This window comes from Gorilla gorilla, chromosome 6 (assembly GCF_029281585.2).
Source record: "Gorilla gorilla gorilla isolate KB3781 chromosome 6, NHGRI_mGorGor1-v2.1_pri, whole genome shotgun sequence".
Taxonomy (NCBI): Eukaryota; Metazoa; Chordata; class Mammalia; order Primates; family Hominidae; genus Gorilla; species Gorilla gorilla.
Window position 1 is genome coordinate 85,529,249 of NC_073230.2, and position 17,992 is coordinate 85,547,240.

General features: G+C 40.1%; 1 protein-coding gene across 1 annotated transcript; it reads right to left on the reverse strand.

The window, feature by feature from the left end:
• Nucleotides 1-608: 608 nt before the first annotated feature.
• LOC101133208 (leukocyte receptor cluster member 8-like) lies at nt 609-16,365 on the reverse strand. The gene is given in 3 exon segments (XM_031015139.3): nt 609-15,366; nt 15,369-15,570; nt 15,572-16,365. Coding segments are annotated over 3 exon segments (2,409 nt in total). The 5' UTR covers nt 16,244-16,365; the 3' UTR covers nt 609-13,831.
• Nucleotides 16,366-17,992: the final 1,627 nt, after the last annotated feature.

Below are 17,992 nucleotides of genomic sequence, written 5' to 3' on the forward strand. Positions count from 1 at the left end.
ATAGCAGAAATTACAGATTATTACCAATGGAAATAAGGCCAGAGGGCACTCGCATGAGGAGATGGGTCTAGGGAGATAAATGAAAAGGAGGCAGCCCTATGTCAAACAGTCTTTCCTATTCACTATTTATAATGGTCTATACGCTTAAGGCCTTTTTGAGTACATGGGAAAAATTGCAATCTTTACTGAAATTGCAAGAATTTAAAATCTTATCTGTCTAGTCCAAACTTTGCTTAGAGGAGCTTTGGTATTTGATGAAAAGGTGGCTCACAATTATGGTATTGTATTTACTAATTTCTTAAAAGGTAAAATTAATTTAATTACACAAAAGTATTAGAGTATTTAGCCACTATTCTATAACCTTTTATGAATGACTTTTTAATCCTTTGAAAATGGACATACTGAGGCATTTGTTTGTTTATGTTCATTTTTCAGTCATTGTCAGCTTATGAGCATGTTCAAAATCTCATAAGAAACCATCGTTCTTATAAAAACATAATTTGACATTTGTGGGGATACCAGAAATGGTTCTGTTAACAAATGTGTGCTACCACTTTGAGTGCCCAGACAATGGCTGGAAGGAGTATTGGCAATATAATGTCTATCAAGAGCATGAGCTTCCAGTGTCTGCGACCAAAATACAAGACATTACATTATAAGAAAAGAATGCAATCAGTATGTTTGGTCCATGAATATACATATTTATATGTTCATCACTGAATATAATTTAAATACATGCTTAATGATCTGTTTAGCCTAGAAATGTTATAAAAGACAGACTACATTTTAAAGTTAGGTAATGTATCAGCAGGGTTCTCCAGAGAAACAGAAACTAGATAGATAGATAGATAGATAGATAGAGATATAGATATATAGATAGATATAGATAGATAGATAGAATACAGATATAATATATATAGTTTCTATATAACCATATAGATATATATCTTTTTTGTTTCATTTTATTTTTTAAGGAAATGGTTTGCATATATCTTTATGTGTGTGTCTGTTTTTAAAGGAATTCTTCATGTGATTATGGAGGCTGGCAACTCCAAAATCTGTAGATCAGGCTGGACAGCTGGAAATTTGAGTAGGAATAATGCCGCAGTCTTGAGGCAGAATGTCTTTTCCAGGAAACCTCAATGTTTGCTGTTAAGGCTTTCAACTGATTGGATGAGGCCCACCAAACTTACTGAGTGTAATCTCCTTTAATTAAAGTTAACTGATTGTAGATAGTAACCATATCTACAAAATACAGTATTTTCTCCCTTATCTGTGGATTTGCTTCCCTCAATTTCAGCTACCCATGGTTCAAAACTATAAAATGAAAAACTGCAGAAATAAATAATTCATAAATTTTAAATTGTGCAACGTTCTGAGCAGCACCATAAAATTGTAAGTTGTCTCACTCAGTTCCTCCTGGGATGGGAATCCTTCCTTTGCCCATCATCTCCACACTCTCTACTCTCTCACCCCTTAGTCACTCAGTAGCCTTCTCAGTTATCAAATCTACTGTCATGGTACCGCAGTGCCTGTGTTAAAGTCTCTCTTATTTTACTTAATAATGACCCCAGATTGCAAGGGTAGTGATACTGGAAACTCAGATAGGCCAAAGAAATGTCATCAGGTGTTTCCTTGAGATGAAAAGGTCAAAGTTCTTGACTCAATACATAAAAAAAAGTTTGTATGTTGAGATTGCTAAGATCTGCAATAATAATAAATTTTCTATCAATGAGATTGTGAAGAAGGAAAAAGAAATTTGTGCTAGTTTGATGTAGAGCCTCAAATTGAAAATGTTTTGGCCATGGTACACAGTAAGTACTTAGCTAAGATGGAAAAGGCATTAAATTTGTGGCTGTAAGACAGGAAAAGAAACATATTCCAATTGACATTAATTGGGTTCAGTACTATTTGTGGTTTCAGGCATCCCCTAGGGGTCTTGGAATGTATCCTCCACAGATAAAGAGGGAGTGTTGTACCTTCAGAGCAATATTTAGATTTGTGTTTGACTAAATAACTAGGTACTATGACCTTGCCAAGTTGAAACATGAAATTAACCATCACAAGTAATGAGAAGGATGCTAGTTTAAGTTGTAGTGTTACTGTAGCTATATTACCTTCCTTAACTAAGAACACATCTATGAAGTCACGTCTAATTTCTGTTTGTATATCGATTTTGAGAAGGGGTCTAAATGGTTCATTACTTAGGTATTTCTCAGTTTATCAAAGAAAACTGAAAATTTTGAACTGATGATTTCTTCAAAATTTTAAGTCTTGCTGTAAGTCACAAAATAAATGTTGTATGTTTTATATCTTTAAAAAAAGACACTTTTATGTACACTCAGTCATATTGAATTAGAGCTCACCCTGCCTTATTTTTATTTATTTATTTATTTATTTGAGATGGAGTCTTGCTCTGTTGGCCAGGCTGGAGTGCAGTGGCCCGATCTCGGCTCACTGCAAGCTTCTCATCCTGGGTTCACACCATTCTCCTGCCTCAGCCTCCCCAGTAGCTGGGACTACAGGTGCCCGCCACCACGCCTGGCTAATTTTTTGTATTTTTTTTAGTACAGACGGGGTTTCACTATGTTAGCCAGGATGGTTTCGATTTCCTGACCTTGTGATCTGCCCGCCTCGGCCTCCCAAAGTGCTGGGATTACAGGCGTAAGCCATCGCAACCAGCCAACTGCCTTATTTTTAACCTAATTATCTGCAAAGACTCTATTACCAAATAAGGTCACATTTTGAGGTACTAGAGTTTAGCACTTCAACGTATGGATTTTGCAGGGCTACAGTTCAATTCATAAGGCATTTCAGAAGCCATCCTGTATATTAATTCTAGATTTTAAATTAGATCACATAATATCAACAGAGTGCAGATGCCCTTATTTTAGCTCTAGCTCTGTAGTATTTATTATCTTATATGCCAAATATCTTGACCATGTGCATTCTCAGTGGTTTTTTAAATTAAAATATAACACATTTTGGGCTAAAATTTTTATCCATACTTCAGAACTTCTTCATTTAGTGCATTGTTGAAGTGCGTGTGTGCGTGTATGTGTGTGTGTGTCTGTGTGTGAGAGTTTGCATTTATAGCCTCAGTTCTCTCCTTTAGATTACCACGTGATTTCCCACTTGCCAGCAGCTCTTCACATTATATGAATCTGAACTACTCACATTGTGAAATCCCTTTCATTCCTATAGCTTACAGAGTAGAGTAATTGCCTGCCTGTATCCCTTTTTTTGTAATTCACTTTTAACCATAAAGGAAAGCCTTATTTTAATTCCCTTGAACGCCAAATCATTCAGTACTGAAGGTATTATTTCAGTGTGCTGTATAATCTCACTCAAGGCAAAAAATGGTCCATTCTGAACCTTGATTTTTTTTCTTTTTTTTTTTTTGAGACGGAGTCTCGCTCTGTCGCCCAGGCTGAAGTGCAGTGGCGCGATCTCGGCTCACTGCAAGCTCCGCCTCCCGGGTTCATGCCATTCTCCTGCCTCAGCCTCCCTAGTAGCTGGGACTACAGGCGCCCACCACCGTGCCCAGCTAATGTTTTGCATTTTTTTTAGTAGAGATGGGGTTGTCTCGATCTCCTGACCTCGTGATCCGCCCACCTCGGCCTCCTAAAGTGCTGGGATTACAGGCGTGAGCCACCGTGCCTGGCGCTGAACCTTGGTTTAAGGGACTCTACTGCTTAGATCATCCAATCTCTATAAGAAAATGTTTGAAACTTTAACCCAGCACAAAGTGCTTAGACATCACCATTGGTAGTAGGGTTAGTGATGTTATGAGTCAGGCTACACCTGGGGCATATATTTGTGGGGGTTAATGCTGTGGATTGCAAAGAGCAGTAAACTAAGAATCAGGAGACTTCTAAAGGACTAGTCCTACCATGCCCCAGCTTTACCCTATAGACTTTCATTTATTCATTCATTAATTCCTCTTTGTCTAGATTCTGCATTAGGTACCAAAAGCATAGAGGTGATTAACATACAGCATGTGACAGATTAAATAGATATTATAAATAAATTACAATATAGAGTAATTACATCTACCGTGAAGAAAACATAGTGTGTATTATGTGCAGGCTAAGTTGCTAAGATGAGACTTAAAAATACAGTTACGTAGTTTGGGCCAGAGGAGAAAAATGTGGCTTCCATCCCTGGGTCCTTGGTGGCTGCTTTAGTTCTCACTATATTCCCACCACAGAAAAGAGGGAAAGAGGCAGAGGTATATAACTATATTTCACTTCAGGGGCACAATTGGGAAGTGGCATCCATCAGTCCTGTTCACAATCCATAGACGGAAATTAATTACCTGTCCACACTGAGCTGAAAGGAGGCCAGGAAAGCAGTCTTTAGCTGGATTCCCATATTTGTAGCTAAAATATGAGGGTTCTACTAATAAAATTTTATCCATTACTGATGAATATTTATGGAAAAAATAGTAATCCCTGTTCTGAACTGTAATGGGAATATTGAGCAGGTGGTTGGTGTGGTAGGTTTGACATCCCTTACTGAAAAAAAAAATCCCCAAAATATTCTAAAGAAGTGATAGCAAACCTAAGAAAGAAAACGATTGTGCTTAATGGTTAGAGACTAGAGGTGTTTGAGCATTTCAGACAAGGAAAACACTTACGGAAAAAATCTTGAAACACTAAAAATCCTAGAACAGAAAGGAACAGAAAAGTAAGGAACAGAAAAATAAGATTGAGATGAAAGTATTTTGCCAGAGGAAGAGTGGCAAAGGATGGGCCTGGAAATATAAGCAAGGGTCAAACTGTAAAACAATTTTGGTCTTCATCCTACGAACTACAGGGAGGCATTAAAGAATGTGTACTATGGGAAATGTTCATGAGATTTTCATTTTAAAGTGTTGATGTTTAAATGAGGATGGAAAATGAAGGGGGAAAGGCTGAATGGAGCTACGGAGAGCAGTTAAGTGGCTTCACAAGTAATCCAAGTAGAATATTTGTGGATAGATTCTGGTATTAATCCTAGGAATGAAGCTGAGTGGACACAGGCAATCCGAAGTCTAAGAGACAGAGCTTAGTGATGATAGGTTGTTGGTTCCAAGGGACAAGAAGTATTCAAGGATGACTCCCAGGACTCTAAACTGAGCAACTCCATAGTGGTGACCATTTGGTGAGCTGAGGAAATTTAGGAGTAACTTTAAAGGGCAAAAGACAGTGAAAGAAGAATTCAGTTTGAAATAATCAACTCTGAAGTACTTTGAGACATTTAAACAGCCATTTCAGAAGTCTCTTGGATAGACTTGTCAAGAGCTGGTGAGATAAGCCTAAGTAGAAAGTGTAAATCTCAGAGACATGGAAGTGGGTGAGATTTCCTTTGGATGTCAGTCAGAATGAGAACAGAAGGAATAGATATGGCTGTAAAGAGCATCAACATTTTAGGAGATCGCAAAGTGAATGGTAAAAAGAGAAAGCCCAGAGGGGCAGGAGAAAAGTAAGATAAGGACATGGACATCAAGTGAGAAGAATTAGTTTATTGTAGGAGTGCTGTTGCTACACATAGTTTTCAAGCAACCAAAGATGGATTGGTAACAAGTAGAATAAGGAGGATAAGGGCTGAAATATGTCCAAGGAATATAGCCATATATATGTGTGTATATATAGAGAGAGAGAATATTTTTATTATAGTCATATTGTCACTGTTTGAGAGGGTGCTTAAACAATGACAATATGACTATAACCAAAATGTACATTCACATTGTGAAAATCAATGTGACATCCAGGTTTAATTATTTAAAGATACGTGACTGCAAAGAGTAGGAGATATATAGTGCAGTGGCAAGAGAAGATCGTGATGAAGTTTTTTTGTTAGTTTTAATTTTGTAGGGTTATCTGACAAAGCTTTCAAAGGATAAGGATGTGATGACATTATATACAACTGTGTATTCAAAGCCTTTAAGTATGACAAGTCTCTGAACTTTTGTGCTACTTTTTTTTGTCTTAAGTAATTTTTCTTTTCACCTCCACTCCCTGCCTGTCCCATTTCACATAAAAATGAAAGATAAATTTTTCTTAAAAGAGATACTGTGGTTTATGTCCTTCCTAGATGACTCTTTTATATATAAAATAATAGTAGTGGCATTAAGTAAATACTAATTAATTTGCCAGGCACTGAACAAAACACTTTTCAAGTATTACCTCCTTTAAGCTTCATAACAATACTATGAAATGTGAGGTTTTTTGTTTTATTTATTTATTTATTTGCCTTCATCTTATAGTTGAGAAGTTGCAGACAGTCATATAGCTAAGCAAATGGTGCATCAAAATTTGAGCCCAGGTAGTCTGAATACAAAATCTGGATTACTCTAAACTTGCATGATAGAATGATGAATTAATTCTTAAATATTGTGTTTGCATCATGTTTGATTTTGGTTTAAGGATAGTTTTCATACCTAGAATAAAAAACATTTCCTCCTCAAGTGGAACATCACTCCTTGGTTTTAGCCATCTTTCATCAGAATGGAACTAAAATTAAAAAGATGAAGTTGCTCTATGATATGATCGTGACAAATTTTAACAGTAATTTTTTTCCTATTTAAAACTTGATAACTTTTTTCTGACTGATTTTGACCATTTAAAAAGAAAGCCAGATGTTCTCTCATCATTCATGGCAGAAAAAGGTTTTTGTTTATTATATTATTACATGAAAATTTATGCTTATACAATTGGGAAAGTTTCAAAAATTTAAAGGTTTGACTATGACACATTGCAATAATTGTGACTTGAAATTTTGTAATGACCAGGTGACACCTTTTATGGGAAAGTGAGAATAAATTCTGATCCCTATTATGCAGGGAAACAGAAGAGAGCATTGTTTTTCATCAGGGTGAAGTTGGGGCAAGTAGGAGGGGTGAATGATGAGGCAGACAGAAAGAGACAGAGACTCCAAACTGCTTGACAATGAGCTCATTTTTAAATGTATGTAATAAAGTTACCACAATAATGTTGTAGCTCAGTAATGCAGTCTTAAAATTCAGCAACCCAATTATACTTTCGTTTGAAATTTCATGTCCTTATAATAAGGTTTGTTCTTTATTTTAGGGTTTTATTGTAAGTAGAGATGAGTTGGTTTTTTATTACCTGTGTCCATCTCTGGCTATGATAAAAAGCTTTGTGTGTGTGTGTGTGTGTGCGTGTGTGTGTGTGTGTGTGTGCGCGCGCGCATGCGCGCATGCATGTGCAGTGGGTGCATGTATTCTAAAAGAACTCACTACTTATGATTAGTCCTTGCTCTAATCATTTTCCCAGAGATTACCTATTGTAGGAAGAAGGAAGGATTTTAAAAATAACATTTATCAGGATGTTATCTAATCTATCATTTCTTCCACATGCCTGTATTATTTCTTCCTCATGCCATGTATCATTACATTCCATGCAGTTTTTATCATTTGTTTATTTTTCTTAAATGCGTCAATATCCACCAGACTGAAGTTTGTCTTTTTTTTTTTCCCAAAATGCATTCCTTTGGTTCTTTTGGAGATAAATATAATGATGGGCTTGAAACACATCCAAAATTAGGTTATCAGTAATATTCCAAATTAGAGCACTATGTAGAAATTGATGCCATTTGGGAGCTATAATTCTACCATATGGTCTCTGCATATATTCATTATGAAGACATTTACATCTTCCTCTCTTTTCTCTCCATGATGAATTTTAGTATAAAAAGTTACAAAAACAATGTCAATCACATCCCTTTCTTATTTTTACCAACCTGCCATATTAATCATATTAGAATAATTTTCTCCCTCATATAATGAGACTCGCTTTCTTACCATGGATCCAAATCTAGAAGGAATACCATTATCATCATGTCTAAATAAAAGATTCATTCTTGTTTCTTTTTCTGTTTCCCATCCTATTAAGAAGCCTTGTGATTTTTCTGCATGTTCCCAGGGATGTCCTCTTGATATTGCTGAATGTCATCTTAGGTAATTCAAAACCTCTCATTTTAATTACCTATGTCCATTATTCATTTCCCACACTTTCCACAGAAGAGTGAAAGGAGACTTCTAAATGTTTCCATCTTGGCTGTTCCAAAGGACATCTTGTTTAATTAAAACAGTATTGTCAAAAAAAAAAAAATCTCCTAGGTGTTTGAAGGTACGTCAGCTTTGGTGATTACCTGTCTGTCATACATTTATTTTAATGTAATAAAAATGATTTAAAAAGAACTGTATTTGTTTTAAAATAAGACTTCTTGAAATACATATAATTAAATCACACCAGCAGACATGTAGGTCAGGAAGTAATTTAGTAATATTTTAGAATTTACTTGCACAATCATTATTTTTAAATTAATTTTTTTGAAAAAAGAAATAAACTCACATAGTTCAAGAACAAAATTCACAGATATATAAACTATATATGTACTTTTTCTCACAGCTGTCTGCCATTGATCTAGTTTTCAGCCTCCACTCACACCCCGCCTTCAGTTTTTAGTTATTATTATTAATAGTCTCTTATATATAACATTCTTTCAGAATTTCTTTAGGCAGATAAAATAAATATGAAGGTATGTTATCCATTCTCTTTTCTGCAAAATAATATCTTCTGATTTTTTAATTCCGTTCATATCTGTTATTATTTTCCCCCAAGCACAATAATATCTTTTATTTGTCTTTTTTGTTGGTTAGTTTATGAATAATTTATCTGTATTATAAACTTTCTCAAGTACAAGCTTATTTATTTATTTACCTATTTATATATTAACTGTACTGTTTTTCTGTTGGCTAACATTAATTATTGTTATATTTTGGTATTTGTTTCTTTTGCCACGTAACAAATCACAAAAACTTAGAAGCTTAAAACAAAACTCATTTAGTATCGCATAGTTCTGTGGATCAGAAATGTAGACAGACTCAACTGAGTTCTCTGCTTAGGGTCTCACTGGCTAAAGCAAAGGGGTCAGTTGAGTTGGGCTGGAATCTTTCCGGGAGGCTTTGGGATAAAATCACCTTCTAGGCTCATTCAGGTTGTTAGCAGAATTCAGTTCCTTAATGTTATAAGACTGAGGTTCCTATTTACTTATTTTAACTAGGGTCATTTTCAGTTCCTAGAGAGCCCTCTTAAGTCCATTCCAAGTGGCTCTTTCCACTTTCAAAGACACCAAAATCACATGGATTCCTTCTTGTGCCTTAACTCTCTCTCTGAGTTTCCCTTTTGCTATCAGATGGAGAAAACTCTGCTTTTAAAGGTCTCATGAGATTAGGATAGGTACACCCAAACAAACTCTCTATTGATTAACTCAAAGTCAATGGATTAGTCTCCTAAGTACATCTGCAAAAAAATAAAAAATCTTTTTGACACGTAACATGATATAATAAGGGAATGACAGTGCATCATGTTCACAGTCTCAGAGGTTAGGATAGAAAGCCTTGGGAGCCATTTTAGAATTCTGCCTGCCACAACCTGTCTTAGACTATTCAGACTGCTGTAATGAAGTACCACAGACTGGGTGGCTTCTAAGTGACGGTAATTTATTTCTCACAGTTCTGGAGGCTGGCAGCCTGAGATCAAGGGGCCTATAAATTCAGTGCCTGGTGAGGGCCCGATTTCTGCTTTATCGATAGCCACCTTCTCGTTGTGACTTCACATAGTGGAAGGGACAAGAAACCTTTCTGTGGTCTTTTCTATGAGGTCACTGCTACCATTCATAAGGCTCTACCCTCATGCCCTATCTACCTTCCAAAGGCCCTATCTCTTAAAACCAGCACATCGAGGTTTAAGATTTCAACATATGAATTTAGGAGGTGGGGTAGGAACATTCAATCCATAACCCTTCCATAAGCTTTCCTTTTATTTGTTTCATTGTTCTTTTTCAAAAAATTTTTCACGAATGTCGAATTCATTTCTTTTTTCCTTTGATATTGGTTTTTATTGCTATGATTTTTCCTCTGTAAGTGCTTTTAGTAGTACATATGTAGTAGTAGCATATGTATTGAACATACACATGTAGTACATTCAGTTTTTAATAATATAATTTAACTTCATTTAAAATTTCCCTTTTACTCAAGAATTGTTATAGAGTTTTATTTGTCAGTATTTACCAGAGAACAGAACCAATAGGATATATAGAGTGATATATGAAAGGGGATTTATTATGGAGATTGGCTCACATGATTATGGAAGCTGAGGAGTTCCATCATATGCTGTCTGCAAGTAGAAAAACCAGGGAAGCCGGTGGCATGGCTCAGTCCAAGTCCAAAGGCCCGAGACCCTGGAGGTGAGGGGAGGTGACTGGTATAAATCCTGGAGTCCCAAGGCTGGAGGACCTGGAATTCTGATGTGCAAGCATGGGAGAAGATGGATGTCCCAGCTCCAAATACATTTGCCTTTTTTCTGTTTTTCTGTTGTGTCTGAGTCCTCAGCCAATTGGATAGTGCCCACCCACACTGAGTGAGAGCTGGTCTTTCTTACTTAGTTCACTGATTCAGATGCAAATCTCTTCTGGAAAAACCTTGGACATGCCTCAAAATAAAGCTTTACCAGCTATCTGGGTATCCCTTAATCCAGACAAGTTGACACTTGACATTAACCATCACAGAGATACTTTTTACATTTATAGGCTGAGTAGCTTTTTTGGTTTCTTTTCATGTTTTCTTAATAATTTCTGTTTGTTCTTTTGTATTGTGAAATAATGTTGTCTGTTTTATTTCTACTTGTAGAAATTTATTGATGGTATACTGAACCACAAATAAAAATCTCAATAAGTTTGAACCTTCAAAGAGACACAGATGCAAGGACTTGTTTTCTTGAGATGGATGCCAGATGCTATGCAAGGCCGTAAAAGTAATTCAATTAAAGTTTTAATGAATTTCTAAAGGCTAGCATAAAAACGAATTAGTATAAAAGTACCAAACCCTTCAGGTCTATACAGAGGGTAATTTTTACTTACTAGCAAGCTCTTATCAATGGACCACAGCGAGGTATCCATGAGAAATATTTGGGGCAGGGAAAGATAGCTGAAAAAGCCTCTATTTGGTTTCAGGCTGAAGGGAAAACAAAACCACTCTAGTAGAAAAGATACAAAACCCTGTCAAGATCCTACTCCCTGATCTTACCTACAGAACACAAGCCTTACCCTGTTTAAATAAAGGGCATCAACCACAAGCGAGGACTCACTGCATCTAGGGGTAGGGAATAGAAATAAAAATAAAATAAAATCTATCCATATCTACCCTTAAGCAGAGACAGCAATAATTCTTGGGCCCAGACCATCAGAGGTCTTCGGTCAGGGAGACACAAGATCACTGAGAAGGCCCCAACCACTGAGATCAGTGACATAGTACATACCTGAGAATGAGGCTAAACGAGAACAACAGAGAATAACCCTCTTATATCACAGTACAGAATGAGATGGTCCCACTTTCACACAGAAAAGCTATGCACCATAGTTTCCACTACACTACATAGCATGTCCAGCTCTGAACAAAATGTTACAAGATACACAAAAAAGAAGGAAAAAAAAACAACCTCTGCCAAGAGATGAAGCAATTGACAAAACCAGACTCAGATATGACAAAGACATTTAAACTATAAAACAGAATTTAAAATAACTTTGAGTAATATGCTTAAGTCTTGAGTGAAAAAGGTGAATGAAATGCATCATTAGGTAACTTCAATAGAAAGATGAAACTTTGAAGGAGAGCTCAATAAAAATATTATACAGAGAAAATACAATAACAGAGAAGAAAAATGCCTTCAAAAGGCTCATAAGTAGGCTTGAAACAGCTAAAGAATCAGTAAACATGAAGATAGGTTCATAAAAAGTAAGCCAAAAAAACTGCAAGTAGAAAAGAGTTTTCGTTTTTGTTTTAAAAGGAACAGAGCATGCATGAGCTGTGGGATAATATGAAATCACTTAATATAAGTGTAGTGGCAATTTCCACAGATGAAAGAAAACCAAGAGAAAGAATGATGGAGAAGAGATAGTCCAAGAATTTTCAACTTGAAAAAATGCACAAGTGATTCAAGACACTCAGAGAACAGCAATCAAGATAAATAACAAAACAATAAAAGCAGAAATAGACGTCTAATATTGCAACTTCTGAAAACAAAAAAATAAAAACACATTGCTCAAAAGTAGCTAGATAAAAATGGCACACCTATACAAAGGAAAAGAGAACTACAGCATACTTCTGTACAGAAAATATGCAATCTGAAAGAAAAATGGAATTAGGTTGTTAAATTCTGAAACAAATTGTCAACCCGGAATTCAATTCCTAAAAAAGTTATTTTTCAGAAGGGAAGGAAAATTAAGAAATTTTCAGAAACACAAAATAGAGAATTTCTTGCCAGCAGCTCCATAAACAAGAAATATTTCAGGATGACTTCAGGCAGAAAAAATATATTAATTATAAACCAACTTGGATCTAAGTCAACAACAACAGCAACAACAACAAAAACAAACAAACAGGGTAATGAAACGGCATATGAAAGCAAATACAGGAAGGCCATTTTTTTTTCTTATTTCTAATTACTCTGAAATACAGCTGGCTGCCTAAAGCAAGAGAGTAGTAAGGTATTGACTTTTAGAGCAAACATAAAAGTAACCTGTATGACAACATTACCAAAAAAATAAATAAATAAAAGGAATAGATTGAATGTATGTATTTGTAAGATTTTTAACTATACAAAAAGTAGTATAATATTCTTTAAAAGCAGACAGATTAGTTAAATGTGTTTTTTTTTGTTGTTGGTTTGTTTGTTTTTTCTCTTTCTCTCTTTAATTTTGGTTTCTCTCAAGCTTCCAAATGGTGCTCAGTGCTCCAAGGAAAGGAAGGAAGGAAGGAAAGGGAGGGGAGAGGAGGGGAAGGGGAGGCAGAGGAGGAACATCTGGAAAAAAAGCAGCCTGACAGTCCAGCTGTTTGCAAACTCATAGCACATCCTCCAGTTACATGGCAGAAGAGGGAGGGAGGGAGGGCCAAAAAGAAAAGGGAGAGGAGGAAGAAAAATAACTTAAATAAACACACACACAAAGAAAAGAGAAGGCAACATGACGTGAGCTGGTGATCCACGAAGGCAGGGAGGGAGGGGAACCATTTTACCTGTGCTGAACCAAGGGAAGAATGCGGAGAGGGAGGGAGGGAAAGGGGAAAAAAAATCAGAAGAAACATTGGGGGCAGAGGGAGGAAGGGACACGGAGACAACTTTATACAACTTGAGACGAGGCGGCCGGCCGGCGTGTCCTCAGTGCGGTGTGGCGGCGGAGGATCTGGTGCTGGTGGTGCTGGCACTTCAGGGTGGGGGGCCGAGGACGGGCACAGTCTCTAAGCAGCTCCCCTCACCCCAAACACGGAGGCCCCAAGGGGCTGGGAACAAGAGTCTGTGGCGAAGCAGTTGAGGCAGCGGGCGGTGGGCGGGCTTGCTGGGTGCCCCCGCCACAGGCGGGCACGGGCTGGACGGCCTGTCTTCTTTCCACTGGCCCCCCCGGCATGGGATGGGCCAGGGCGCCGGGTCGGGTACCGGAGTGCAAGCTCGAAAGAGAGAGAGAGAAAACACTGAGACAGCATTAGTGGAGTGAAAGGCGGACACAGATGAGCCTGCAGACCATGCCCCCAACCTTCCGCTGCCCATCCCCTCCTCCCCAATCCCATCCCTCTGAGGCAAAAAATAAAAACGTAGAAAAATCTCTGTACAGACTCCCCGGTGGGAAAACGGGGGCAGGGATGGTGGCTCTTCCTGGAGCGCACTCCCCACAAATCAATTTACAACCCAAGTCCACGGCTCAAAAACAGAATCCGCAAAGGCAGCGCTGGGGGCTGCAGCCCCTGCCCCCGCCCCTCCTCGCTGGGTGCTCAGAAGGCTGACAGCTGCGCCAGGCTGAGGCGGCAGTCGATGCTGGAGTTGTCCGGGCCCGTGTAGGCCAGGCCCAGGGGCTCTAGGAAGGCCCGGCAGGCGGCCTCGCCCTCGAAGGCCAGCTCGGCCTGCAGGTAGGAGACTGGCAGCGCAGGGCGGAAGGTTTTGGTCATGGCCTTGAGGGCGACCTTGCGCTCCCGATCTGCAAACTTGTCCACGAGGTAGCCAGACATGCAGGGTGCATGGCAGTAGAGCCGGAAAAAGCGGTGGTAGTTGCCCAGGGCCCAGGCTGTCCTTAATGCCAAGTCGTGGGCCACGCAAGGATCTGCCTTCAGTTCTCGTGTGAGGTATGCCAGCTCCGTGGTGATGTCTCCCGAGTTCTTGGTGAAGATGTAGTAGAGGATTCGGTAGGCAGTAAACTCGCCCACATTGCCAGGCAAGTTCTCGGCGTACAGCGACTTGAGCTGCGTCTGGCACTGGTTAAACTCTTCATGGTCACCCTTCTCCAACGCGATCCGGGCATGGGTCTCGTACACCTCCACCGTGAACTCGGTGCGGATGCCCTGCACCGTCAGATCCTGCCGGATCGACTTCATCTGCTCGCAGGCAAACGCGTAGTCCTGCTTCTCTTTCCAGTGGCACTTGACCATGCACAGCGACTTTTTCAAAACTGCCACAGGGCGCACGGTGGACGGGTCGGGGGCACAGGTGAGGCGCAGGTAGTGCTTGGTGATGTCAGGGCAGGTGCCCACGATCTGCAGCTCCTGCCAGTCAGGGTCAGCCCCACTGCTCTCCAGGCTGCTCATCTGCAGCACCAGCACGAGGCGCAGGCGGCGGGAGTGTCCGTGCTGGAAGCGGGCTGCCCGCTTCTGCTTCTTCAGCTCTCGCTCGGGGTCCTCACACTCCAGCGCCGCCATCTTCTTTCGACTGCGCTTGGTGGGCGCCAGATCGTGCCTCTTCCCACGCTGCGCCTTGCCTCGGCCCCGATCCATATGGGCCCCTCGACCGCCCCGGCCCTTAGGGGGCGGGTTCCTGCGGCCCACAGGGTGACACTCATTCCCTGAGTAGGAGCTGTCGGAGTCTGAGTGGGAGTCACTTCTGCGGAAGTGGCGCGTCGGGGACCTGGAGGAGGAGCGGGAGCGGGAGTCTGTGCTGGAAGAAGAGCTGTTGTCCTTCATGAAGACGTTGCGGTTGCCAAACTTGGTGAAGCTGTTGCCCCGGGCTCGACCAGCACCCCCAGCCCCGGGCGTCCCTCGCTGGGATGGGGCACCCCCGCCCCTTGTCGCCGAGCCCGCCCCTCTAGGAGGGTGAAGGCTGCTAGCGGCCTCCCACCGCTTCTTCTTAGGGCTCTCAGCCACAGGCTCCCGGGTCAGCCCCGGCAAGGGCTCCCGGCTCCAGTCAATGGTATAGGCCGAGCCGTCCTGCAGCCGCGCCTGCAGCACCTCCTTGAGCAGCTTCTCCGTGCGGTCCTTGTCCTCCTCCGACTCACAGGCGGTGAAGCAGCGCTCCACATACTCTTTCATGTCCTGGGGCAGTCATCGGGTTTCCCAGACAGGTTCCCCCAGGCAGAGGATCCGCTGTGGTTCTGAGCTTTCTCAGGGTTGGGCTGGGGGCCAAAACCGCTGTGCTGGCCCTCTGCGTTGGAGCCAAAGCTCTGGGTGGTAACAGCAAAGGGTCGCTTCTGGATGTTGAACTTGAGACCTCCAGTCCCAGGGGCTGGCTTCATGCGGTTCCACATGAAGGGCTGGTTCATGTTGGCCCTTCTTGGGCTTGGCAGGTTCGGTGTAGGTGTGTGGCCCATAGGCCTGGCCCGTGGCGGGCCCCGCCTGGCTGTGCTGTGTGGCTGGAGCTGTCCCAGGCTGAGGGCCACTGTTCAGCGTGTGAGCCCCATGTGGGGGATTGGAGGGCTGAGGGGGCTGAGCCGACGGCAGCTGCTGAGGGGGAGCCTGGTAGGACATGCTCTCATCCATGCCGGGGACTGGGGGCTGGTTCAGAGTCCCTTGGTTTTGGGGTGCGGATGGCTGCTGGGGTGTGACTGACCCATAGGAGCCGGCCATCCCATACTGGGAAGGGGAGCCGTAGCTCTGGTACATGCTCATGGGACAGTAGTAGCTGTAGGGGTAGGCATAGTTGTACTGCTGGTACCACTGGTAGTACTGCTGCTGCTGCAAAGCTGAGGCTTCTGCCTGGGACACGTACTGTGCACTGGCCACAGGCCCATTGCTGCTGGACTTGGCAGAGCTGCCGGCAGCTCCTGACTTGCTGATGCTGGCCAGGGCCTGGCGGGCCTTCTCCCACTCCGTGTTCTCGTGCATCGGCGTCTCCATGCCATTCTCTCGGCCTGCCCCAGCCACCATGCTGTACTGAGAAGACCAATCTGTGCTACGTTGATCACCCACGTTGGCCCCCATCTGGACCTTGGGGTATAAGGGGTGGACCTCGGGAGCCAGACTGCTTTTTCACTGTCAACCAGGACCCTTCACTGCAGGGACACGCCAACAACCACCCAGGCGATCAGCAACACGGCCACGACACCCTTAAATGCGTATTTTAAATGTATATTGTAAACCCTATGAGAATTACTAATTTTTAAAAAAGTAATATAAATAATAAATCAATATTATAGATAAAATAAAATAAAAATAGTCAATTTATATAAAAAAAGAAATATAACAGAAATGGGAAGAAAAGAAATAGTACGTGAAAACTATAGCAAAAATAAAAATAGTAAATATTAACTTAAGGATATCAATAATTTCATTAACCATAAGTAGTTTGAACAAATCCACTAAAAGACAAAGATTGTCAGACTGAATTAAAAAGCAAGACTCAAGTATAAGCTGTCTATAAGAAACTTAATTTAAAACTAAGGTTAAAAGTGAGAGGATAGAAAAATTATATCATGCAAACACTAGTCAAGCTAAAGTGGTTATATTAATATTAGACAATATTATCATTACATAGTGATAAACAGATCAATTCATAAAAAGACATAACAATCCAAAGCATATATCTACTTCTCAGCAGATCTATAAAATACTGTGCATACAACAAAAACTGACAGAACTGAAAGTAGAAATAAACAAAATGTGGACTTAGTTTAACCCTCTTCTCTCAGTAATTGATAAAACAAAAAGACAGTAAATTAATAAGAATATGGAAGATCAGAAAAATACTACCAACCAATTGGCCTAATTAGTATTTATAGCATAAAATATACCACAGTATACACATTATTTTCATGTACAAATGGAACATTCATCATGATTGACCATATCACGAGCAACAAAAGAACCCTCAACAAATCTTAAAAAAATAAAATTACAAATGTAGTAAGATGTCTACATTCCCCCAACTAATCTATAAATGCAACAAAATTACAATAAAAAAACCCATGCGCATATTTTTAGGAATTAAACAAGCTAATACATTAAAATATCTGTGACAAAGGAACTAAAATAACCAAAACAATTTTGAACTAGAAGAATGAACTTGAAGGATTCATGCTACCTGATTTCAGAATTTCCTATAAAACTACAGTAATCAAGACAGTGTGGTGCTGAAAAGGATATAGGTACAGATACACAGAAGACAACAATGAATACAATAGACTCAGACATATAGTCTGTTGGTTTTCAACAAAGGTATAGAGGTAGTTCAATGGAGAATGAAAAAGCCTTCTCAGCAAAGTTGCTCTAAAAATTCAGATATCCTATGCACAAAATAAACTTTAATCTGTACCTCACTCCCTTCATAAACTCAAAATGACTTGTACACCTAAATCTGAAACTTAAAACTACAAAAATTCTAGAAGGTAACATGGGACAAAACCTATGTGACCTGGAGTTAAACAAAATTTTTTTTGATCACACAAAATCATAATTCATAAAGGAAAAAAAGAGATAAATTGACTTTCCCAAAATTAATACTTTTTGTTCTTTAAAATACTCTGCTAAAAGACTGAAAAGACAAGCCACAGATTGGGAGAAAATATGTGCATATCACATTTATGATAAAAAGACTTGCATCCAGATTCTAATAAGTATTCTAAAATCTTAGGAAGGAAACAAATAATTCGATTAAAAAATGGACAAACGGCTTGAACAGAGACTTCACCGAAGATGATTGGTATACAGATGGCAAATAAACACCTAAAAAGA